The 26,382-nt window shown below is 39.8% G+C and overlaps 1 protein-coding gene across 10 annotated transcripts in view; it reads right to left on the minus strand.

The window, feature by feature from the left end:
* ptk2aa (protein tyrosine kinase 2aa) overlaps positions 1 to 26,382 on the minus strand; it is a 64,899-nt gene that overhangs the window by 21,457 nt on the left and 17,060 nt on the right. Inside the window, exons 2-16 of one of the 10 annotated variants that reach the window (XM_071499259.1) lie at positions 25,774 to 25,800; positions 19,037 to 19,281; positions 17,276 to 17,445; positions 15,876 to 15,963; positions 15,553 to 15,632; positions 15,048 to 15,110; positions 12,932 to 12,986; positions 8,198 to 8,338; positions 7,875 to 7,952; positions 7,500 to 7,607; positions 6,071 to 6,188; positions 5,606 to 5,636; positions 3,746 to 3,810; positions 3,290 to 3,376; positions 637 to 654 (exon numbers count right to left, since the gene is read on the minus strand). In XM_071499259.1, the coding sequence (XP_071355360.1) occupies positions 637 to 654; positions 3,290 to 3,376; positions 3,746 to 3,810; positions 5,606 to 5,636; positions 6,071 to 6,188; positions 7,500 to 7,607; positions 7,875 to 7,952; positions 8,198 to 8,338; positions 12,932 to 12,986; positions 15,048 to 15,110; positions 15,553 to 15,632; positions 15,876 to 15,963; positions 17,276 to 17,445; positions 19,037 to 19,237 (1,303 nt within the window). In that variant the 5' untranslated portion in view covers positions 19,238 to 19,281; positions 25,774 to 25,800. Of the gene's footprint in view, positions 1 to 636; positions 655 to 3,289; positions 3,377 to 3,745; positions 3,811 to 3,897; positions 4,101 to 5,605; positions 5,637 to 6,070; positions 6,189 to 7,499; positions 7,608 to 7,874; positions 7,953 to 8,197; positions 8,339 to 12,931; positions 12,987 to 15,047; positions 15,111 to 15,552; positions 15,633 to 15,875; positions 15,964 to 17,275; positions 17,446 to 19,036; positions 19,282 to 21,209; positions 21,432 to 25,773; positions 25,801 to 26,382 lie in introns of those variants that run through there. The other 9 variants (XM_071499252.1, XM_071499253.1, XM_071499254.1 and 6 more) reach the window with 9 other exon arrangements.

Consider the following 26,382-nt stretch of genomic DNA (forward strand, 5'->3'; position numbering starts at 1 on the left):
AGCAAACCTCTCCCTACTCCACTCAGCGTGCACGAGTGTGTGCATGAATGTATGTGAGTACACGTGGCTGTGTGTGTGTGTGTGTGTGTGTGTGTGTGTAGAGAGAAAAGTTTGGAGAAGTTCCCTTAAAGAGAAATACTGCTTAATTTACAGATTCTGCTTTTTTGTGTTCATCTTGAGGTTAATAGCAGACATATTTCAAATTTAGAGGTAATTTAGTGGTAACCCGCTTTGAAATATAATCACCAACAGACACAAACCCAAACACACAAACATCTCAAAACACAATACTAAAATAGTAGGTCACTCTAGCTATAGCTACAACAGCATCAAACCCATTAAAGCTACTGGTGATTTATTCATGTTTCCAGTCACTGAAACATGAGGAACACATTGAACTAAACAATCACTGCGTTCTAAATCATTTCATATCATTTAAATCAAACCATAATTACAATATAGAGCACATGCACACATAGAGCTATTGTTAAGGAGGGAGGAATGCATGCATAAACATCAACCCACACACACCAATACACACACGCTACCCTTTCCCAGGAGGATGCAGTGTGTTGGTGGAGCAAGACAAGAAAGAAGGAACAACAGAGAGATTGATAAACAACAGCATAACTTTACCATCCCCACTAAGATCTTCTGCAGGGTCCAGGAGAGCATGCAGGAAACGGGACAGCAGAGGAGGAGGAGGAGGAGGAGGAACGAGAGAGAGAGAGAGAGAGAGAGAGAGAAAAGCAGGAGGCAGAGTGGAGAAGAGAGAGGAGAGAGAAGAGGTTAGAGCATGAAAAGCCTTGAAACAACATGGGAGATGTTGCGGGATCTGCAAAGCCAAACACTCAGTGAGCAGTTAGTTAAGATCCAAAATATCTCCAGTGAAAAAGCAACAGTTAGTTAACAACTCTCATTAATGTTGTGCAGGTAACATGGCAGTAAAATGAATGATATGCAAGGCAGTGTTTAAACTTCAGTATGCCTCATGGAGTCTTCACCAAGTTACATTTTTAAAAATCACATAGAATTAAATTTAACACTTGTTTCACCATCGTATCAGCTATAGTATTAAAGTATAATAGAATATCTGCGCAGGCAATATGAAATACAGTTATTCATCATTATATCACATTATTTAAGTATTTCCCAGCGGTGTATAACAATAATTTCGATCCATCCAGCATCCATTAGACATCTTGATTTCTAATGATATAATTAATTACATTAATGTGACTGGGATCTGGATAAGCAACAGAAAATGGAGGGATGGATGCATTAACGAATTAAAAACAACAAAGGAAAAAATTTAAGATTTTTGTAAATAAAATTTAAACACCATCTAAGTGAGGAATGTGAATTCAATGATTTTTAAAGCTTTGTAAGACCTACAGATACCCTGTTGAAACAGTGAGCAGGGTTGGATCATCAACACTGGTTAAAGCTCAAAGTTTCTCACATGACCAGAAAATAGTTTTTTACAAAAGTAATTTCAGAATGGTCTCATATACTTTTTTCCTTGGGAATGATGAAATTGTGCAGACATTTTGTCTTGACTGGATTACTGTGATGTAATGGATTACTGTAATTCTAACCTGAACCAGGAGGAGTATTATTGTTCCTAAGAGAGACTCCAGTTCAAGTCCTTGCATTGGCTACCTGTGACCTTCACAATTAAGATGAATGCAAATACAACTTATGAACCTTCTTAAGCTCAAGGTGTTCACCAAGAGCATCATAATCTAAATGCTTTTGTATTGTAGATTAACTCCAGAATCGTTAAGATGCTTTTAGTTGTAGGAGGAACAGAAAACGACAAAGTTTAGTTCAATTTTAAGTCCATACCTTTAACATCTGTTAAGCGACATTTGGTGTAGAATGAGTGATAATGTTTGAACTGAACATAAGAAAATAAACCAACACAGAGACATGTACTCTACATAAATAAAGCAATTACTGCCAGTTCAACTAAATCACCATAGTTCACAGTAGAATTTGAGATTTTAAAAGTGGTATGTCGACCATGCCTGCGTGTCACGTTTGGAGCCTTCAGAAGGAAAAGTTTGGATCGTTTGTTCATGTTTCAACAACAAAGCAGCTGCTGTCCAGACCCACAACTCTTTCTCTGAGGAATCCTGTGAGCTGCTGATGACGGCTGCCAAAGCCACAGATGGAGACACGAGGACATGTTCTGACCCAGTTAGGACGTAAACCTTTGTGCAGGACACGCATGTAGATGGATTTAATTTTGGTAGAATAACAATGGCCCATAACGTCTGTGTGTTTATACTCTCGTGTGCACTATTTTTTCCAAAAGAGAAACAGTTTAGTTGTCATCATCCTTAGCGACAGAACAACAGTCTCGAGCTGGCGGTGATCAGTTGCTCAAAGGCACTTGAACAGGGCAGATACTCGGTGGTTGAACCCAAATCTTTTAATGGAAGAACGATCTCTAACCACTTGGCCACCCTGCCACGAATAAAGCTCTGCCTCTTTTGAATTAACTGACATAAAACACTTAAAATAATGGTTAAAAATAACCAAACTGTGACCTCAACAGCAAGGCATGCACTGAACAGAGACTTGAGAGAAACATTTTACTTTGTGTGTCTCTACAGGCTTATTTCTAACAGGAAAATGGAAAATGCCCATTATTAGTAGCCTTTGTCAGCAAGTAGACTCAAAACTGAAATCTTGTTGTCAAATGTAAAATGTGTAAAACCGGTTACTTATGGAGAAGAGACATACTGGTGCATCAAAAACACATAAAACCTCAGGTTTCACAGGAGATACTTCTCAGAGTCTTATTCATTTGTGTCCCATTTTAATGCACAACAGCTTGGTTATATGCAGCAACACACAACCTGTTATTGTAGTCAAATTGTGTTCACTCTTTTGTGTAAGGCTGAATTAGTAAAGTAACCAAGCAGCGAGGACAAAGACAGTTTAGTAGAAGAGAGGATCCTTAAAAATGATTTGATACAGTTATTAATCCACAAAACCATGAAAATATGGACAAATCTGGAAAAAGCTGCCAAAGCTGTGTCAATATTTTGAGTGGACATTATTTGAAAATTTCTGTGAACCAAATTAGTGCTACAATCAACTACAGAGGCCAAAGGAATACTTTAAACAACTTTTAAGTTGATTGTCCAGTTTTTCTAGACAGGATCTTATTGCAAAATTACCCAATAAAGATGATGATCAAATCGGGCATTTTATTCCACCACATGATAATTTTGTGGATACGCTCCTCTACTAACTGTCCAATGAGAGCCGAGGATACCATTGGGTGGCGAATCTGAACAGAAGACAAAGGGGAGGAGGAAACGCCGCGCCTTGGTTGGCTTAGGAGGTGTCGATGTCACTAGTTCTTCAGCCAATGAGGAGGGGGAAAGAGGACCAGAGTGTGAGAGGAAAAAAAAACAAAACAAGAGTGAATGGATGTGAGTGAGGGAGAGTGGTGGGGGAGATGTGAGAAAGACCGATGGGGAGAGGAGGAAGTAAACAAAAGAGAGCAGGAGCAGAGAAGATGGGATGAGGGAGAGGGAGAGGCAGTCCCAACAGAGGAGAAAACAATGAGAGATGAGAAGGAAAAAAAATGACTGAGAGAAAAAACAGATGTTGGAGGAAATGGAAAGACAGAATGAAAGACAGTAGTTGTAGCCAAAGTAGCCAACAGCCTGTGTTCATCCACTAAACCAGTCGATTTGTGAGTTTGTGTGCATGATTTTTATCTTACCTGAGACAGAGATCGCTCTTACTCCACTCCTGACCGCTTCTAACTTTTTCTCATTGTTAGACAGCCTAGAGTAGAGGAAAAAAGGACAATATGGTAAAAAATTACACATCAGTCAAAGAGTTTAACACTCAGGTAAAACAATATGAACATACCAATGCTAAGCCGAAACAGTGATTTTCAGCATCACATTTCCCATAAACAATAAACTGTGGAAGCTGTTCTTCACACTCAGAGCTCTCCAGGATGGAAAAAGAAAATACTGCTAAATTAATCTGTACTGTTTCAATTATCTCTCTACCTTTGCCGTGGTCTCTCTCTGTCTGAGTCATCTGAGCTCTACTACTATCTTTACATCACAGACCACAACGGCAGCGGGGAAAAGAAAAGCACAGAGCAAAGAGAGAGAGAGTGAGAGACCGAGAGAAAGAGGAGGAGACTACCAGAGTGTTTAAAAACCCTAAGTGGAAAATATTTGGCTCCTAAACTTATCTCCTTATTTGACCAGAGACAGACAGAGAGAGGAAGAAAAAAGAGAGAGAGATTTGAGTTGTAATGACCAAATGTAAGCAAAAAGTTTTTTTTGTTTTTTTTTTTAAATCTGAACAACTGACCGTGAAATGTGGACACACCAACGTCGAGGCTGCTACGGTCACAGATAAACAAACACAACCAGCTCTGAGTTAAAGTCATGTTTTCCCTAAAAATCTTTTGAAGGCCTGCTGGGCCACAATTCCTAAAAAGGCTGATTGTGGAGAAAAACACTGAATATATTTGGTCGCCTATTTCTGATGCAACACTCACATTAGCTTTCAGTAAAAAGGATTGGATTGAATTACGGTTAAATAGTGTTTGGGTAGTTGTGGGGCATTTTGGTTTTGATGTATTTATGCATCTACAAAATACAGAAAATCCTCATTTCCATCATAGTTCCAAGATTTAAAAGGCAAGGTAACACTTCATATATTTTTTTCCTGGAGAGAACGATGGAATTTGGTCCTGGAATTCATTGGAAGTGTAGAAATCAAGAACTATCTCCAGTTTCCCCTACAATTATTACCAAATGATATGTTTCTGTTGAGGAAAACTTTTCAGAAATCACTGATCCATAAAAATAGTGTTAGCAAACTTAGACAAAAAACATGTCACATAGAAATACACCAAAAACCCAAAATTACAAATATCTACATGAAAACACAATAAAGACATATTAATGGTTCAAGTTACATTTCATTTTTAACCTGTCACCTGAACTGACCACTAAACATCTCCTTTGTTTCTGACTGCTGAGTAAGGACTTTTGTTTTTAGGTGTCAAACCACTATACTAAGCTGAACAGGGATAAACACTGGCACAACAAGTCTCCTAATAGAAATGTCAAAGAGGCCTGTTCTGCAAACAGGAACAGAAACAACAATAGACTCTCTGGATGATCATGTCTGAACATAGTTGTTAAACCCAACACTGTCCTGAAAGTCCATGTGCCTGATTTAATGTTCTTCTTCAGCAGGGTAATAAATCAGGCCTTTTTGTTTCCAGAGGAATTCTGACATCAAGGATTTCTCTGGTAATGGAGGAGGATCAAGAACTGAAAAACTATTTACAGTCAGTGTTGGCATTTAAAGAAACAAAAAAACAAAAAAACAAAAAACAGAATACTAAATGTGTGCCAACGTGTTTTTATTCTAACTTTGAAACATCAGTTTTTTGTCTTAAAAATTTCAGAACAGTCAACACACAATGTGCATGTAGAACAGAAAGGGAAACAACAACTCTGATGAATTACAGCTCTGACAAAAGACTGTTTCTGGATTATTGTGTTCTGTTTACCATAATAATTCTGGGAATGAGTGAGGTACTTACTTTGGGATGGAGGGCAGCGCTCTCTCTCCCTCTAGAGGACAAAAGCACACATCATCCAGATCAGAATGATTATTATAAAACACAGTAAATATATAAGACCACATTCAGGATTTTGTAATAAAGAACCAAAGAACCAAATCACAGTCTCTTCTGCATACAAAATACATTCCTTATACAGCCAGAACTGGTACATTTACAATACAACTAAGATGCTCATAGTGGGGGACAAGAGCTGTAGTCCAGTGTATCATATAGTATTAATAAATAAAAAGCACTGCACTGCAAATTACAGAAATAGAGATAGCGATAGAGAAATAGAGATAAAAATATAAAGCTCACAGTTTTTCTCTGTCTAAAAAATCTTTAATACTCTGTGAGTAGTTCAGTCATGTTTATCTATAATATATTTGATGATTCTGGGGAACTGTGGAGCTGGACAAAAAGGAGGAAACTACAGCTTCATACCTTTCTGAACTCGGACGATGAAGGAATGAGTTTCCATGGAGACAAGTCGACAGTAGCCATCGATCAAGTCAGCCAAGTTTTCTGCCATGGTCAGTGATGCTGTTGTAACAGTTAAAGGCTGTACACACACACACACACACACACACACACACACACACACACACACACACACACACACACACACACACAGTGCCGGGTCTGTTACAAAGAGCCTTTATCTCAAAAAATGCAGGCATACTCACACACTTACACATAACAGCTCAGTGGGGGTTTCCCACTGCTTGTACATCAGGGGAAACTCCTCTCTCTCACATAGTGGGTGTGAGTGAGTACATCCAATACTATAAATGCCAATAAAACAGAAGAACTTTACGAAACCCTTCCTCTGTGATTAGAACAATTATATGAAACCTATGCATGGACAACCAAAAACTAATCTCTGTGTCCATCTCAGTTACACACAGAGTAAGAAGTAATAGAGCTAATACAGCTAATAGAGTCCACTAGAGGCCAGGGTGATCATTGTGACTAATATAAAATCAATACAGTTAGCTCAGGAGAGCGAGGGAACTTAGTGTACCTTCCATTCTTCTGCCTACTTCAATGAAGCCAAGATTCTGACAAACCTTTGACACCAAACTGTCAACAACTCAGAATTAGAGACTAAAGGCCTTTTTTTAGGGCGGCCACCATCTATGAACTGGTCCTTGACAGTCATAAAGGTAAATACCCATCAATAGAAACACACGTTTTCCCACCAGTATTAGCATAGTTATATCAGGGTCCAATGCACACAGCTTGCATGTTTACTAACACAGAGAGTTTATGCTGTTTTTTGCACCTCAGCACACTGACTGTTATGTCAGTACTCTCTGTCTTTTGTTGGACAAACCTATTAAACTCCACCGACACATCACATCACACTAAATATCACAGGAGACCCTCTTTTCTTTTGAATGAAGCTCAGTCTGGGTACAGTCGACATTCTCTACCTCTAAGTGAAGCAGGGTACACCACAGTAAAATGCATAAAAAGCAGCAGTGGGTGTTTTATCTGTCATACTGCAACTCTCGACATATATGGAACTACATACAAATGTCAATGATTGCTACTTTTAGTTGCTACAACTCATCATATAAGAAATTTGTTCAGTACAATGTTTTTCAAACGTGTTGCTGCCATCAAATTGAGCATATCTTTTTCATAAAACAATAATATTTCAGCATTTCAGCATTTGATATGTTGTCTTTGTTCTGTTTTCAATTAAATATGGGTTTACATGATTTGCAAATCATGCAATCATTCTGTTTTATTCACATTTTACACAGTGTCCTGACTTTTTTGGAAACAGGGTTGTAAATAAATATAGTGAATAAAGAGAAAGACACAGTTGTGCAGACAGACAGACAAACAGACAAGCTGGTAGTACCTCAGGAGCTCCAGCTACATTGAGCTGTAGCATGCCTTTCCTGTCCTTCTCCTCCATAGCAGAGTACTGGATGGACTGAACTTGGTTAAAGTTAGCTAGATGGGTAGGCTGGGGACAAAAAAAGGAAGAGAAAGAGTAGTAATGAAATCATGTTAACTATGCTAAACTTAATCCTGTTACTTCATAATCACATGAACGAGTGATTTTATCTCAGGAGTCAAGCCAGCACTTCCACTTAAACTTAATGCTACCTTTTGTGACTTGGAGAACATTTGGCTCAAATAAAATCAGGATGCAGAACATAATCAGTGGAAGCCAGCTGTGAGCTGTGATAAACCAGGGTGTGTTATACAATGTGCTGCTGAAGAAACTCACCGTGGATCCCTTGTCAGTGAGGTAGCTGATCCCTTCCTCTGGCCCGATGGCTAACTCCACCTGGATCACCCAGCTGGACTGTTAGGAGTAAAAAAGACAGAGTTGAAGAGGGAGAGAAAGAGGAAGCCACAGGAAGAGGTGGAGATAAATATGAGAAAATCATTCATTTACTCATTATAAGACACTCTCGGTGGGACACCATCACATCCTTAATACATGCAAGACCTGATGCTACCAAAAGGGGTCAACCTAACACAACTAACCAGAGTTTTCAGGCTACATGGGGGAACAGCGGAGTGGCAGCAAGAAAGGAAGAAACCTACCCCAAGGGCACATTTGAAGCACTCCTTGTCATAGCGGTAGATTGGTGCAAGTATCTCCAAGAACTTCAGGATGCACTGCTCGTCGTTGAGATTGGCTACTTGCTTAAACGTCTGCTGGATCAACTTACGAAGAGTTTTAGCCTGAAGAGAAGAAAGAAAGAGAGAAGATGAAGGAAAATAAGTTCAAAAAGTAGTTTGATTTAACTGTTATCCAGCTGGCGCAGCAGCAATTTTACAACCAAGAGAAGGAAGTGCATAATAAGATGTATGTGTGTTTTTCTGTGTGGGTGCAGAGTGAGAGACACCATGAGAGGAAGACATTGATTGACTAATAGTCCACTCTGGTCCCAATCAAACTGATCTCAGCACTTCATTCTAGGGCCACTCTCAGTTCAGATCAATGTGTTAACAGAGACACATTGGTGCTGTTAGTTACCACTCAAGTAAACATCAAAGAATCTGTCCATTCATCAACACACTTACTTAAATCTATACAACACTCTGTGCTCTTACAGATTTTCAGAGTGGCAGTTGGATTGTCCCTACATTACAATCACACTTCAGACCTGAAGTCTGTTGTGTCAGACAGATGAAAATCCATCTAGGAACATTATTCTGTCATTTACAATCCTCTCTATACCGATACAAAATACACTCACGTACTCACGTACCCATAGAACCACAAGATGCCATAGATAATCCTCAATATCTGATGTATATCTAAAAAAAACAGGATTTATGAGGATTTAAGAAAATACCTTTCTGACCCTTCCCTCCCCTCTTATGATCTCTGGCCTTTAAGTACATCTATGCACAAATATGCAGTATTAAGGATATTAAAAAGTTATATAGGCATAGACAGTTTGATCCAAAAACACACATACACACTCAGTACATAATGTGAAAATACAAATTCACACAAGCACACACACTGTATGGACAAATCCAAGCTATAAATAGCTCTCCATATAGATTAAGATAAAGATTAAAGAAGATTTAGTGCAGTAAAGACCAGGCTTAAAAAAATAAATAATAATTGCAGATTTACAGTAGACTAGTACATCATATTAAGGTCAGTCTGCACAAAATAAATGAGCAGTTACACAACTATGACTATTATCAAGAATGTATCAACTGCATTGATTTATTAACTAATTGGACACTAGCAACTCAGCTTGCAAGCAACTCAAGTCTCAGGCCTTAATGAGGCCTAAAAACACAGTGAATGCCTCAATGTCTATTCTTTATTTCTGCATTAGAGAACCCTGTTGTCAGCTGGCTACTCATTAATCCTGGAGGAATCAAAAAATTCACAACCCCACACATAAACGTAAACGTACATGCGCACACTTATCTGCAGATGTCATAACACACATGTGATTACAGAATACGTGTGTGCGCTCATGTGTGTTCTTCAAGCTCTTGATAGGATCACTGTTTTAATTCCTAGAATTCCAGCATACTCTCTCTCTCTCTGTCTCTCTCTCTCTCTCTCTCTCACACACACACACACACAGATATTGTCAGTCCCAAGTGTCCACCCTTCCTGAGAGGAAGTATGGCGAGTGGCTATCACCTCACAACAGCAGCGGGCTGACCACTTGGCTGATCAGTCATAGCACTTACGCAGTATTTTTTTTACAAATTAGAATAAGAACCATCAGTCTGTTTACAGGTGGAGAATGGTGGCTGTGTGTATTATGTCTCTATGTTTCCAAAGATGTGATGTGTACCAGCAGTGGTTGGCAGTAATTTGGACCTTTGGTTGTAGTTTTGTCTTAGCAAGTTGCTTTTGTGGCCTCACTGCAGAAATGTCCAATGCTATGTTGTGTCATAGTGATGTGTCCTCTGCTGGTGAAACATCTGCTTTATCACAGAAAAGAGACCCTTCCTCAGACACTCTTTGTGAGAGCAAGGAGAGAAGTTGCAAGAGAGAAGTTAAAAGCTTCTATTTAGTCTGGCATATTGGTTCAAATACAAAAGTTCTTATTAGGGAAGAATTAGTAAAACAAAAAACGTACTTTACTGACTTAAATGTAGACATACATTTCATTCACTATCATTACTGCTGCAGAAATGACTTACTGATCGTTAATCAGTGTTATCCTTGGATACATGCACTGTGGCATTGCTGGTTTAGTTCCTGATATGTAACCACCAACCTCCCGTTAATGAGTGACTAAATTATTATTTTCCTGTAATTGAGACAATAATCGTAATGATGCTTAGACAGAAGATTGGCATCTTATGAGAGACCAGTATTACACACAACCTAGATCCACTGTGATAAATAGTACATCAGAAAAAGCACATAACCAAATGTAAATAATTAAAAATGAAATCTCCTTATCCTGTATAAACAAACTTTCTGACCTATTTTCAAAGCATTTCATATAATAATGCATATAATACTTCAGGGTTTTGTTTAGACATTTCATTGATAATTATGCACTCAGATCCTGGTTTATACAATATATCTTTATGCCTGCAGTCATCTCCTTTCAAATATTCCTTCATTTCAAAACAAAGGTTAATTTCTAGCTAACTACGACATATGTATAGTGACCGAATGGACAATAAATGTCATTGCAGCGTTTCAATGTGTGATTGCTCTAACAAGAGAAACAGACTGTTCCACTCAAGCTGGAGCTGGTTGATCACACTCTGATCTCCAACACCACTAAGGTCAGTTTTACTAAACCTGGTGCAAAGCCTGTCAACATGAATGAACAGACTCTGCTCTTTATAACAGCTCACATCAGTCACTGTTTACTACCATAGCCATCTGCTCTGGGGTTTGTGTGTTTGTGTGTGTGTGTGTGTGTGTGTGTGGTGTGTGTGTATGTGTGTGTGCATGTGAAGTAGAGTCCATTGAGGGAGAATAATCCCATTAAATGACTACCATTCTCTTTCACCAGAGTGAACCTCAGAAACATAAATGACAGCTGTGCTCTCTCTCTCTCTCTCTCTCTCTCTCTCTCTCTTGTGCTCTCTCACACAAATTAACTCCAACACAAATGCATGTATGTGAGCAGCAGATGTGTCAGAAATGTATCATTTGCTTAACATTGCCACAGTTGCCTTTAAGAAATAATACCTGATATAAATATGCACAGAAAGAGACACACAACCACCTCATCAAGGCTGCAAACTGTTTACTGTCACATTCTTACATCTAAGAGGCAGGAAACAGCGAGTTTCTGGCATTTTTGCTGGACATATAGAGTTTATCAGAATTACTGCATCAATTAATCAAGTAATTGTGCTATTGGAAGTCACTAATACTTCTACTCATTCTCTTTTTGTATTTAAAAAATACAATAATCCAATAAGTCCAGACATCTACAATCAAATCAGATCACCCAATGTTTTGATGTTTGACTGCTCATACTCGTGTGCGATATGTGTCACTCTGCAAAAAGAGCAGAAAATGAGAGAAAGGAGAGGAGAGGAGAGGAGAGGAGGTGGTTGAGCAGCTGATGAAGGGGGAGTCAGAAGAGCTTAACAGACAAGGGTGGAGGGGGGCCCGAAGAAGACGCACAATGTTGCCTCCCCCTCCCTCCTCATTGAAACGTCATTTAAACATGACCTGAGGGTCAGACTCAGAGTTTCTCTCCCACTGCAGAGCATCTGTCTGCCCGCCTGCTGACATCAAGACCTTTTCAGGTCACGGGGCCTTTCTTACACACACACACGTACACTAAGACCCTCGCCTTAAACGCGTGCCGTAAATTTATCACTGACACAGACACTGTTCATTATGCAAGCGCACCCAGGCATCACACACAAACACATCAAAATCTGTCAAAGATTCTATTTTATTTACGTTAGCCTAGCTTACCGTAAATACCAACATCTCTAAAGCTCATTAATCGACTAATTATGTCTTATTTATTTAATATGTACAAAACATTTTGGGAGGTGTGGCAACTGCACACAACCACAAGTTGTTTTTATAGTTTTTATACTGTTTGTAAATTGTGTAATGTGAAAATCAATTCGCTTTAGAGGTGTTTTTGGAGAGATTTTTTTTCCCTTTCAGACAGAGCAAGTTTAACTGTTTCCTCCTGCTTTCATTTTTTATGCTAAGCTAAGATAAGCTAAGAGGCTGCTTGCTGTTGCCTGATATTTAATGGACAGACATGAGAGTGATGTCATTCTTCTCATCCAGCTTTCTGCAACAAAGTAAATGTGAGTATTTCTCAAAATGTCACATTGTTCCTTTTAAGGCTGAAGCTTGCAAGACAGGGATGTTGAAAACTACATTGATCACCCTCATCTATAAATAGCATGTCAGTAGGTTTTCTAGTAAAAGTATGTTATTCTCCTATTTGTTCTCTTACTAATCCTGATTCATCTTAACTGGCCAATATTTCATTTCAGTCTTGGGGAGTCTTGGACTGCTTCACATTTTGTCAGCCAGAGCAAACTGAGTCTGACAACACATCATCGTTGAAAGACTGGCTCAGAGGAGCCTTCACTTATATGAGGGAGCTGCCTATAAAAGCACACCATTTTGTTTCTTGTTGTAACTGAGTAACTCCAGCGGGGCAGATGGAGCACTCGCTATGATAGCAGCTGCTGAGTGTGGAGGTAGCATGACTTACTCACCCCACCAGGACACCAAAGTTTTGATCATAAATCCTCTTACTGAACTATTTCTTCCACATATGTTTCAAGAGGAGAAAATGAAGAAGTGAAAAATTTTCATATGAGTTTGAAATTCATTCTCACCTTGACTGAATCCAACAGGTCTTTAGGAAAAAAACGCCTCAAACCAACATCTTTCCTGTAAAGAGACACAGAGAGAGATACAGAGGCATGTTTATTATGCTGTAATTACACTGAGGAATGTTAATTGGAAAGCACTTCTGTAGTTATCTGATCTCAGCAGCTTATTTTTCCCTCTGCTGAAAAATTACTAACAACAGCTACAAACAGATACAAGTGAGGCAGACATGCAGCTGAAGACAAGCAACAGAAAACAGAAACAGAAAACTATGACTAAGTCCTGACTACAGAGCACTACTCATCTTTTCCTAAGAGACGGGGCTGAGGGAAAACAGAAATAGAGAGATAGAGAGAGGCAGGGAAGAGTACAAAGAGGGAGACCACAGAGACAAAGAGGGATGAACAGGGCTAAAACAGGAAGCTAGCTAATGACTCAAACTCCTCTGGAGAAAAGACAAGTACTGGGGGAGGAGGAGAGAAAGAGCAAAGAGAGAGTGAGGCAAAGGCTCAGGACTTACATCATCCTTTCTCCCTCTTGTTCCTCCAACATAGGTCATATATCAGTCTCAAACTATTATTATCATCACAGAGAACGAGCTCTGATAAAGGCCGGCTTTGCATTAGCTCATAAACCACGAACACTACTACCAACTACAGCCAGCTGATCGCCAACAGGAACATGTGTTTTGTGGCTGAATAAGAGGAAATAACTAGTGAGTAGTTTGTATTCCTAAAACAAACAACATTACTATATAATACATATGTGGGAAAACAAATTTAAAAAAATACCCTGTTCCTGATAATGTTCAAGAAGTTTACATAATTTAGCACTATTGACCAGGAAAAAAAAACAACAGTGTTCACTTCCAGTTTATAAATAAGTTTATAATAGCCTACAGAGTGAGCAGGCAAAATAGTATATTTGTTTACAGGCAGGCATTCAACACATATGTAAAATAAAGTTTCCAACAATGACTGAATAATGAATGAATATTTATTTTTGTTTATATCGGGTCATTCAAGCACATTTCTACTTTGAAGTAGCACCAAATTTTAAAGCTCTTTCCAGGAAATGATTTTAAGTAAGTATTTGGAAATTATGAACCCGTGAAATAAAGTGTTTACTTGTGGTCTTTTGCTATTGTAAGAAGAAGAAAAAATGGAGCTAATAAACGAGTGTTAATGACTTATTTAAGCTGAACAAACAGGTCTCTCACTGATTTCTTAAGGGCTGGCTGGAGCCAAAAGTGATGCCCAGCAGCCCCTGATGGCCAACTGTCAACTTGGTGTATCAAAACCCCGACAGCACTTTCCATCTCCTTCTCTCGTTGGTTTAAAATATGCAAGACACAACATCTTTTTCCAATCAACAGAGAGATGCAGCAAGGGAGAGAGACAAAACAAAGAGAGGAATAACACAGGAAGAAAACAGATGAAAATAGAGGATGAGAGCATACAGAAGAGAGGCAGACAGACAGGGAAGGACTGAGGGAACGAAAAAGAGAGACAAAGAGATCTCAATGAAGAGACAGTGTGCATTCTTCTCAGTTAATTGGAGAGCTCGTTAGGCTGAGGGACAGAAAGAAAGACTGCACTGGAAGAGGGCAGCTCATTAGAATCAGACCACATTAGAGCCAAGCCTCGTTAGGACCAGAGTTTGTTAATGTTCTGCATCGACATCCATCTAGCAGGGAGCTGTTAGTGGATCGACACAGGGCACAAACAAGACAGAGCATTCAGTCAAAAATGAATGAGTGTGGAACATAAATAAATTAGTGGCCATGTGAATGAATACAAATAGCAAAGTCAGGATTTAGGCAGTGATGAAAATGAAAACTGGAGCTAGACTGTAGACTTTCTTTGCACCAGTACTTGAAATGTGTTCAATCACCATTGGACTGCGACAAAGCTGAACAACTTTCAGATTTTTAAATGTTCCCAGACTTTTCTAGGAACGGCTTATAACTGTACCAAAAACTGAGATCCTGTGTCACTTTTCTGGCATTTCTGCAGGGTTATAGAACATGTTCCCATGTAGACAAAGGATGTGGCAGAAAAAGTGAGGAGCCAGATTTGGTGTGTGCTGCTGCAGCACTTTGTTCATGAAGAAAATACTTACTCCAGTAGTTCATAGTTGGATTTCTTATCCAGGGCGTTTCCTCTCATCTCTTTGAAGAACCTCCTGGAATTGAAACCAATGGGACACAGAATGAATTTATTAAAATTTATTCCCCTGTTCCCTTTGTTTGTACACAGCACTGAAGACACACTACAATTGAATTATAGCTGAAATAGAGAGCTTTTGCTTTGAATAAACACTGAGAAGTCTCGGCAAGAATTATCAGTGTAGCTGAAAGGTACACACAGATTGTTTATTATGAAACTCCACTGGTGAAGAAAACAACTCAAACTGACCCTTTAATTGCTAGATGAGACAAGAATCGCTGAAATACACCAACTCAGTAACTTTCAAAGTGACAAAAACTATTATCTGATGGGATCAAACCTTTTAGCTTTTGCTAAAAAAACATAAAATACACACCAACACGTGAAGCCGTGGACACAGTGCACTGTAAACAGAAGCACTGAACTTGTCACTGGGCACTACTGTGAGCACGTCTTACCTGATTTCTAGACAACCCAGTTTGAGAGCTACATCTTGCTCCACCTGATCCCCGATCTCTGTCATGTAGTCATTCTTCACCTGAAGGACACGAATACACATCACAAAACATGTTTATAAATGTTTTTTCTTTCTCCAAGAAACAAATAGGAAGCCATCTATCTCTCACATAAACACACACACAGTTCCACTGACCTAGATTAGCCAAAGGCAAACACACAGTCTTCTAGCAATGCCATATGTCTCGATGTTGGCTGCTGCCAGAAAATGAAATATGTTGGTGTGTTTGGGTGCCTCCGAGTGTTGGTGTGTTTGGGTGAGTACCTGGTGGTAGAAGTAGTTGAGTGTAGGTTTGTCTTCTGTAAACTGCTGCACAAAGCCCTTTGGAAGATACCGGATCCTTAATTCATACCTAGAGTGGAAAAGAAGAAGGGGAGAGTGAATATGTTATGCAGAGCTGCTCTAAAATCAAAAACTAGCTGAGACTTGCAGCTTCTATATTGCCTGGAAAATAAAATGTTGGGACAAGTCTTTTATGAGGTAAAAAAAACTGGAATGAATCAGTTTAAGGAGTTGTTGAATTTGGCAAATAGGCTTTGGACGTTTTTGGTAAAGAGCCTGAGCTACCAGCTTCATGATAAGTACTTAACACCTACAATGTGCCAGTGATTAACTTTGTAAATGAGTGAAAACATAATCCAGTTTAATGATAATATGAAAGCACAGTCAGCAGTAAGCCAGTGCCACTGAGGGCAAAGAAGAAGAGAGGAGAGGAAATGTGAATAAGGATATGATGGTGAGTAGAAGAAGAAAGAGGACTGGAGGAGGAGTGGGGAGAGACAGACATGAGGAGGAGAAGAAAAAAATGATGCCAAGAATGCAAATGACAAGACTGAGTAGGAGCAGGGACAGACAGAGTTGTTGACTTGGTTAGACAAAGAAGGCATCTGGTTCTCTCTCTCTTGATATCCACAGTTCAAAAGGTCTCCACCTCACAATAGCATTAGCACCAAGACCACCACAATAAAGGCAACATATACCAGTGCATTAACATCCAAACTGCCAAACCAACACAACCGCACTGCACCACACACAGTCTTCCCATCACCACACGACAGACGGGTCACGCTATTTTACATGACGCTGTTTGAAATAAATCACTTCTGCTACTTTGGTATACAATAGGGCAGACTGCTGCAGCTAGCTGTGTGGGGAAATGGCGGCATTGACTGAATTTACAAGGCCAAATAAATCATGTCTAGTCAGGCACCCAAGGCATATAAAGTGTAACCTCACAGTGTTTCTTCAAAAAAGTGCTTGTTGAGGACATAGAAGTACCTTCCTGAGAATCTAAATGTTCTCTAAAATCTTAGGTAAAGCTCACCTACCACACTTGCAAGTAACTTTTTGAGGCTAGCTTCTATAACTTTGTTAATCCTCAAAGGGCAAACGAGTTTGGCCACCAATTCACAGTGCCAGATAAAATTCTGTGGAGCATCTCAGCTTCGGTAAATGGCATCTTGCAACCCTCAGTTATCTATTACCTTTGATCTTTGCCTGTCGTCCCTGTTTGCTGCCTCACAACCATAGTCTGATCTGCAACTTGATTCACTGAACCCAGCATTTACGCTTCAGAAAAATCTTCAGTATCTTTCATTGGTGTTTCATAATGACGACTGAGTGTTTGATGGATGCAAACACACAAAAGCCTTGTCTTCTCTTACCTCCACTCCTCATTTGGTCGTGCCTGTTCATATTTCTCTCTGACATGGGAAACGCCCATATCAGGGTGGAGCCAGTGCACCTGGTCTTTGGACTGGCTGTTGGTGAGACGCAGGCCGAAACAAGACGTCCAGCGCACTTTGTGGATGTCCAGAATTTTCTGGATGATTCCCTGGACACAAAAAGTGAGCAATTTTATTGTGATATACTTTTTTTTAGCCACTTTCCCTGCAAAGTTACATTAAGGTAAAGTTTTAAAAATAAGAAAAGAAATAAAATGTCATTTAGAATCGGTGTAAGACTCAGCACTATGAACACTATGTAAGGATAAAAGTATACATTCTGCACTGGTGTATTAGACTAAATAAAACATGCCCAGTGGACCATAACCTCTATAAAGACGTCAGTGTGCCAACTGTGCTAATGTTTATGTCTTTTGTATCAGGTCAATGAGGGCATCAGGCTACCCATGTGTATGTGTGTGTGTGTGTGTGTGTCGGTGATTTCAAGTGATTTAATATGACATTCCCACCCAAACAAGTTGACAGACATCGTACACACATGCACGATAATGCTCAGAGAACCATGTGTGTTGCCATGTAAAACGCTAGGGGATCTGACCCAGATACTGAAGGAGAGTGAAGGGAGGAGGAGAGGAGAGGGGAGGAGAGGGATATTTGCAGTGACGCGTTCTGTATGACCACTAAAGTTTGGGCAACACTAAACAGTTTCTGCGTCATAGTAGTGGATCCAAAAACATACTGCTAACTAAACCTAGACTAGTACACATAACATAAACACAGAGATGGTGTCCTGAGGTTATTTGCATTTTCAAGCAAAATATTCTCATTGTGCTGAGTGTCCTTTATCAGAGCAGACAGCTAGGACCTTGAACTAAGGACAAACACTGAAAATCCACCTATAAAACTCCTGCCAGGGGTAAACTGCAACATATAGCAGGTGGAGAGAGCATCACGAACACTTCTATACAATGCAATAACATTTGATGCAATGGCCTTGTACGAAATACCACCATGAAGGTTAAAATGTTTAGTTGTAGAACAATATGGCAATATTCTGTATTATTCTTGTCATTATTGTCAACAAATCCCATGAAAGGAGTAAAACTTCATTGCAAAATCAACAAAGTGCAGATTTTGTAGAGGCAAGTGAGGGCACATAATTTACAATGTTTGCGCTAGAAGTCAGTGTCAGTGTGACCAAAGCCAAATGAATCTTATTCAACTGCGCCACAGACCTCAAGTGCTGTCCAAAAAACACACTAATTAACGACATTGTTGCTGTGGGTGACATCTTCCTTCTTTATCATTAACATGACCTCTGTAATTTGTTTTGAGTCGATCAAACAAACACCGTCCTGCTGTTCAAAATACTCACTAAAATACTAGATGTGGATGAAAATAGTCACCAACAAATGCACATTATCCCTGTTTGAGTAATATTTGGAAATAACTACAGCCTCTCGCTGCTTTAAAAATGAGGATGTATACCTGTAACCCATATTAAGAAATACAAATGGGCTTGGGGCTCAGACATGTACTGACAGATGGACTGACACATCAGTAGTTTTGATCCTTTCATGGGATTTGATGACAGAAAGAAACAAATAGAGAATAACACCAGTCCTCAAGATTCTTCAGATTACATTTTTGCTGCCATAGTCTGTTATGAATTGCATTTAACTGTAATATTTCTCTAATAGTTTGTCCCCTTTTACAAATACAGTGTGTGTCTCTTCTTACCCTGACATCGGTCGCATCTCCATATCTGATATTGGACGACCAGCAACTGTTTTCAGTATTGGTCTCAAAGTGATGGCAGACTTTGAGAACCCTATCCACGGAGCCAGCCATGGTTCGGTCTGACCCCCCTGCGCTCAGCCGTGACTTGGCTCCTCCCAGGAGGGTATGATTCAGGTTTGGGTCCAGGTAGGCTGTCGCCATGGTTTTCCCTGCTGACACTGCAGCTGCTAGGTGTCTGTCATATTCTGTGGGGGAGAGGAGAGAAAGTCAGAGGTTAGAGAAATGAGGAAGAATGAAGAGTTGAATCAGAAGAAAGTAAATTAGATTCTTGAACTTATAAGCCCCTCCTTTCTTAAGTAAGTTCGCAACCATTTAGTCCAGTGATTTCCAACCAGGGGTAGTTGTACCACAGAGGGTACTTCTGGAGTAACTAGTCAAATCATGTAGCATACAAGCAGCGAAGGGCTTCACCTAAAGATTGTTGTCATTATCAATTAAAGTGCCAGCTGTTTTCTTGATGACTCCATTGGCTCTTTGATCTATAATACATCAGAAACTTGTGAAAAAGGAGCGACCGGGTAGCTGAGTGGCTAGGGCACATGCCATGTGTGTGCAAATGCTCTGAGCAGCTGAGTCCCTGGTTGGACTCCCAACTGACTAGCTGGCTGGCATTCCCCTGCTCTCTGTCCCATTTCCTGTCACTTGCCACTGTCCTATAATTAAAGGCAAAATGGCCAAAAAAATAATAAAGAAAAAGGTAAGAACAAATCAGTTGCAGAGGCCAAAGACTTCTTCTTCAGAAGAAATCTTCAGATACCAAGTTTTATCCACTCAACAGTCTGAAATGATTAAACCATTGTCAAAATAGTTACTGATTCATCTACTATTGATCAACTAAATTATCAAGTAATCGCTTCTGCTATTGAGCACAGAGGCCAAACAACATAGCTAAGAAAGTGCTGGCGATATGGTTGAAACATTCAGCTTCTTGCAACTCCACTGTAGTTCAAACGCAAACTTTACCAAACCTACTTCAAAAAGATAACAAGCCTAAACATGAACAATTGTGTCATGCATTAAAAGAAATATTACAACAATATCCACCTTTATATCATTAATAACATTAACATCCAGTTTAAAATCAATTCAAATGAAAACATGTGGAAACATGATGGGTGGTGTAATTTCATCTGACAGGAAAGGTAATGTTCAATCATTCAACTATCAAAATAGTTGCAAATTAACTCTCAGCTGAAGAATGACTGAAGCTACATATTTTCCTCTCTTCCCTCTTTCATGCACTTGTAATGTTGTTGACTTCAGTCCTGCTCCTCTCATACTTGAAATAAACCTCGCACAGAAAATGTCTGTTCCTGACCCAACATATTTCGGCAAGATGAAACAAATGATGAACAAATGAGATACCAGAGAGAGAGAAAAAAAAAAGACAGAGGTGCAGTCCAGGTCAAAGCTCAGTATGTGAGAACTCGTGTCTGTAACACAAAGAAGACAATGCACCTCAGGCTGACGTTTTTCCTGAATAAAAAGTCCTGACATTGACACACTTCCTGGAATTTGATGGTAACTTCATCTGGGAATGTCCAACAAGAACTACCTCCAAGCGTGAGATGTGTGTGTGTTGCTGTGCATGACACTGTGGAGAGAAAGATACTGAGATCTCTTTTCACTCTCTATTTTTCTGCTTCCCTATCTTCCTGTGCTTCTCCTCTCTCCTCCATTAAAGGAAAATTGATATGTTCTAGCAGGTAATTACACCTGAGAGAGAGAGAGAGACAGAGAGAGAAACGGAAGAAACGCACACACGCACGCACGCACACACACACACACACACACAACTCAGAGGAAAGACTGTTAAGTTGCTGAGGGATATATCACAGTTAGATAAAAATGTGCTCCCATGTTACTTTGCCAATTTCAAGTGGTATTGACCTTTGTTGACAAGTCTGCTGGCTTTCAGCACTTAAACCTGCCTCTCTCTCTCTCTCTTTCTCTCTCTCTCTCTCACACACACACACACACACTTTCTGCAGAGCAACGGCAGCTTTGGCAGTCCACCAAGTCAGTTCCCATGGAGTCAGATGTCACTCTGTGGACGGGCTTCATGCTACTTGTGCGTGTTTCTGTGTGTGAGCAAAGGAGATTTCATTCATACCTCTGTCCCAGCACATGGGGAAGGGGCTACAGCCACTCGTCGCCATGGATACGCATGTCTGTCCAACTCTGTGTCTGTCTGTGCCGAGGACAGATAGACAGCTTGCTGCTTCACAGCCACGCATCACACACGGTGAACTTCTCTTGTACAGAAGTTACATAAATAAACACACTAAGGTCCTGACACAACTGCAAGAACACTCACACATAACCCTATACACACACTACACAAAGACACACACTCAGTCTGCAAGGTAGAAATCTTTATCTCCAACTTTTGTCAACAGCTTCGTTAGCCAAGGGTTTCTTCTTCCACAGGCAGAAATCCTCAAAAAGGCCAACTTTCTGTTCTGCTGACACTTTGTAAAGAGTGTAAAGATGCTACAGAAAACAAAACAGCAGGGAAAATGTAAAAACTTCCCATCCTTCAAAGAGTCTGCTTTGCTAAGTTTTGTCTTCTTAATCTTTCCTGTTATCCACAGTTGGAAAAATCCCCAGAGATGTAAAGTTACTCTCATCAACAAACTTCTGTCTTCTTTTTCTGTCCACTTCTGAATTACTCCTCAGCTGCACCTCTCTGATGACAACACTGTTTGCTTTTTGCCTGATGTCTGCCCCATGCCTGCACTGCGTAGTTACGCAGTTGCCGTGGAAGTGCGAAGCGACTGTCGCCCAGGAGAGGATTGGGGATCCTGCGATGGTGAGAGAGCTGCTCCTCCGGCAAAAGTTCAAATTAGTGGTCACAAAGAAGGAGAGACAATTACTGTGCTCAGTGAGAAACAAACAGAAAGTTATCTTCTTCTCTTGGAAACAGAAAGTGAGAGAAAAGACGGAGCCAGAAAAGGAAACAGAGACAGTGGGACAGAGAGAGCAAGAGAGAGAGAAATGCAGCAATTGTTTGGAGTTGAATGAGAGGAAAAGCAGGACAGAGCAGCACAACTGAAAGAGTTGAGTGGGGAAGGAGAGAGTTTGAGAGAGGGCTGCTGGAGGAGCAGGAGGAGCTAGAAGCTATTAATATGCTAATCCTGTCCCTTCCATTCATTGGAAACCCCTCCTACTTTTGTTTATGAAGCTGATCTCTAAATAGCCCTTATATTGAACGAATATTATCGTTGGTCCTTTATGCACAGACAGAACCATTTCACTCACTTTAGACCAAAGGGAAAAGTAAACAAAAATCAAAAACAAAAACAGTCATCATCATCCCTGTTACCTCCCACTGCACCCTGCACTCCACCAAACCCCACTTAAAGCTGAATATCCCACGACTGTCCACTGTTTGATAATAGGTACTCTAAGGTAAGTTGTCCCAAAACCATAAACTTAAACTCCTTACAGTCCAAATTAGATCTGTGATGATTAGTAAATTAATTGATTGATTAATCTGTGATTTTTTAAATAATTATTTAATCATTTTTGTCCTTCCTCAAGCAGAAATTCCACATATTCTCTGGTTGCAGCTTCTTCAGTCTGATGATTTAATGCTTTTATTTGCCATATATGACTGTTAACTAATTATATTTAAAATTTTAACTACTGATGAAAAAAGACAAGCCATCTGAATACATGACCTCTGTTTTGGTATAACAGGCGTTTCTCACTGTTTTTGACATAATATAGACCATATGATTAATCCATGATATAACTGATAATGAAAGTAGTTGACAGTTGCACCCCTGGTGTACATGCCCAGCCCAGATAAGATAACACATAAGTACATCCTTCTTTCTACAGCAAATGAAAAAGGAGAAGAGAGGAGAAGAGATGAGGTTTTTTTTTTTTGCCAACACAGACGTTGCTCTGACTGTGCCCAGCATGTAAACTAGCAGCTGCCAGCAATATGCAAACCAACCCACTTCCAAACCTCAAGGTCTCAATCAATCATACTCCATACTGCACATTTAACGTCATTCATATCGTACTTTGGGGGTCATACTATTTTCTATATGATCTCTCAGAGCGCTCAAGGTGCTGCATCATACCTACAATACCTTTAAGTGAGTGGCATTTACGGCTGTGAGTATTATTGCTGACCAGATGCCACCCACCATAAATCAAACAGACATTTATTTGGCTGAATAAATCCTCAACTGAAGAACTGAACAGACCACAACGACTTACTGAGTACACTAAAAAAATTGTCTAAACGCATACGGTAAAGTCACAGAAACTTGAAATCGTATTGTTTCATTGTGTTCCACATAAGCTTGCTGAACAGTGTTTTGTGTGTGCGTGTTTGCATGCGTGTGCACGTGCAGGTTTCCTATAATTTGTGCTCCATCCTAGGCATTGGCCATTGTTATGAAAATCTGGTGGGAGCAGGGGGAGTGTATGTGTGTGTGTGTGTGTGTAAGTGTGAGTGTGAATGCGCATGTGTGTAGACTATTGAAAGCCTTTTGTCAGAGGGCCGGATGCTGCCATGAATGGGAAGCGCTCTTCTGGGATCAAGCCAAGTCTCTTTCTCTATTTCTATCTTGCTGTGTGTTTTTGAACACATAATTATTTCAGCAGGGGAGGAAAACACAGCACTCACATTCGACGAAATGCAAATAACATCTGAAAGGTGCAGGTGAACCTTTGAACTGTAAGAGCTACTTTGATGCATCCTTGCATGTTTTATCAGTGAACAGTCAGTGTGTTCGCATCCATGCCTTGAAGTTTAAATCCAAAAGCTATTTGAATTACAAATGTATTTTACCTTATAAATTTAAACAGTTTTTTTTCCTGTGTGTAATCTACATCGCTCCTCACAGCAACATTACTCTTCTGCTGCTGGCTCTGTCAGGGCTAAATGTCACAATTTAAATTTTGTGTTTTTTTTGTTTTTTTTTTTACTTCCAAGTCAAAGGTAAAGCAGAAAACCACTGACATTTAGAGTTACGGCCCGATGACTACTAACAAAGCCCCCTATCAATTTGTAATACTGTGACGAAACTGTATTTAGGTCCCGTTGTTCTTAGAACACAAACTAATTTGTCAAACAGATATTAACGACTGTGCCATGTTACAGCGACCAAATCGACACACATGAATGCAGCGGTGATGATTTGCAAGGCAAGGTTCGTGTGCTGCCATTTTCTCTCTCTAGTAGATGTAATTTATGTTTCTTCCTGTGTCTGAGTCAAGTAATCGACTGTTTCACACGATCTCTGAGCTATGCACATGACATGCACTAATTACACTGCAAGCAGGCTCCCTGGCATGTTCATCAAATGAATAGAACAGATAGATAAATTGTTGTTCCAATAAGAAGTATCTGGACAAACCACATGAAAGACTAAGTAATGACTGCACTGATGAAGACACCAAGCCTGAAATGATTAACTAAGGCCTGAAGGGATGAAACATGAACTTACAAGAAAACAGTTCAATTGAGCCAACAAAACCAAAAGAAAAAAAAAACTACCACATACACACTGGTGTTACCCTTGAAACATCCTGTCAAGACAATTCCATTGTTTTGTCTTGCTTCCTCACAGCTGCCAACAGGTACTGTGAAACACTTACAGTGGATGATACAGTATGCTGCAGAGAAAGGAGGAAAACGTCTGAAGAATTCATAGTTAGAGGGAGCAAAAAGCTTTGAGAAGTGGCACTCACTTAACTGTGGGTATTCGCTAAATTTGGAGAGCAAAATTTTAGATAGTGCTCCAACTGTGTTGTGGTTTGGGTCAAAAGGTCAACAGGAATTACTGCTTGTGATATTTACAATGGCTGGCAGCTGGCTACTTAATTCATCTGCTATAACTGGTCAGAAAGGCATGCTTTCGTGGCACGGTGCCATGATACATGAATGTGCTCCCCTGCTTTATTCATCTCAGTAACACAAAGGAAAACCAATTTCCAACCTCAGGTTATAGAAGCTAAGCCAAGACTCACTGCTGTCTTGATAGGAATGTATTTTGTTTGTAGTATCCACAGTGTGAAGATTACAATTAGTCACTCACACACACTCTCGACTAGGGCGATGTTCACTCTTTCCTTCATTCCTGTCTGCACTAATGAGACTAACACACACACACACAGACAGTCCCACTATCTGTTTTCTCTCTTGTTTAATTGTCTAATGCACTCACAACTATGAGTCACATAAATATGTGCAATTAGAGGATCTCTCATTAGTACAATAACAACACAGACAACAACATAGATCCTCCGCACCCTCAAGTCCTGAGAATATTTCGGTTCCACAAGAGGATGTCAACATAAATGCAGCAACAATAAAAGCAATACACGCACACTTATTGTCAACACGCACAATTTATATGCTCTTTCCCTTCTCTTGTAATTTTGACCTTTGTTGCCATTTTACCTGCTTTCTAGGGGAACTATTACATGGACTACAGTGGGCCTGTAGCCCAGAGCATCCCAATTATTTTTCACTAAGAGCCACATCTGCTTCACTTTTTTCTTTTTCAATTCGATGAGGACCAAAACTTTCATGCTAATATTCCTCATCCAACCCTTTTGGTGACCTAACCACACCACATACAAACTGTATGAATGAATGAAGCAGCTGAACAATCCTGAATGCTGGAGCAGGTGTTTGAGGTTCAGCTACTCACCTGTGTAGTAGGCAATCCTGGAAATATCTGAAAGACAAACACAGAAATAACAGGGTAAGCTGGTTTGTTTAATTATGTGGCACTGCATAGAGAAATCAGCCATTCAGAGAAAAAATGTGAGGAAGTTTATTAAGTTAAGTCCCACAGCAGGTGTTCACAGTTCAGTTACTGAATGTGAATTACACAGGGGATGCCAGTGCCAGCTCCATGACACTTGCCAAATTAAATAGCTTGAAAATCAATCAATATCCTGTTGACATTTCAACAGGATATTGATGGATTTCTTCTAAAAATCAATATCCCATTGTAAGATAATTTACCCCGACCACTGAGAGCGGAGATGGAACTTTGGTTAAAGAGCTAATTGCAAAATGCCGAGGACCGGGTTTATTGTTTATGGATTCATGCTCAGCAGCTGTGAGATGAAGATGTTACACTGACTGGGCTTCAGGTCAGTCTGCCTTCTTGCCTTTGTTAGGTGGAAAACTACAACAGGACATGTGGTTGTTTGCTTAAAGGTTGCAAAGTTTACAGGCTCCTGGGTTTTTGAGCACAACAGCATAAAATCTACAGTTTTAATGTATTTCTTTGGCTTCTCGATGAATGTGC

This window comes from Trachinotus anak, unplaced genomic scaffold (assembly GCF_046630095.1).
Source record: "Trachinotus anak isolate AG129_WGS33_773 ecotype Australia unplaced genomic scaffold, CSIRO_AGI_Tana_v1 ptg000016l, whole genome shotgun sequence".
NCBI classification, from domain to species: Eukaryota; Metazoa; Chordata; class Actinopteri; order Carangiformes; family Carangidae; genus Trachinotus; species Trachinotus anak.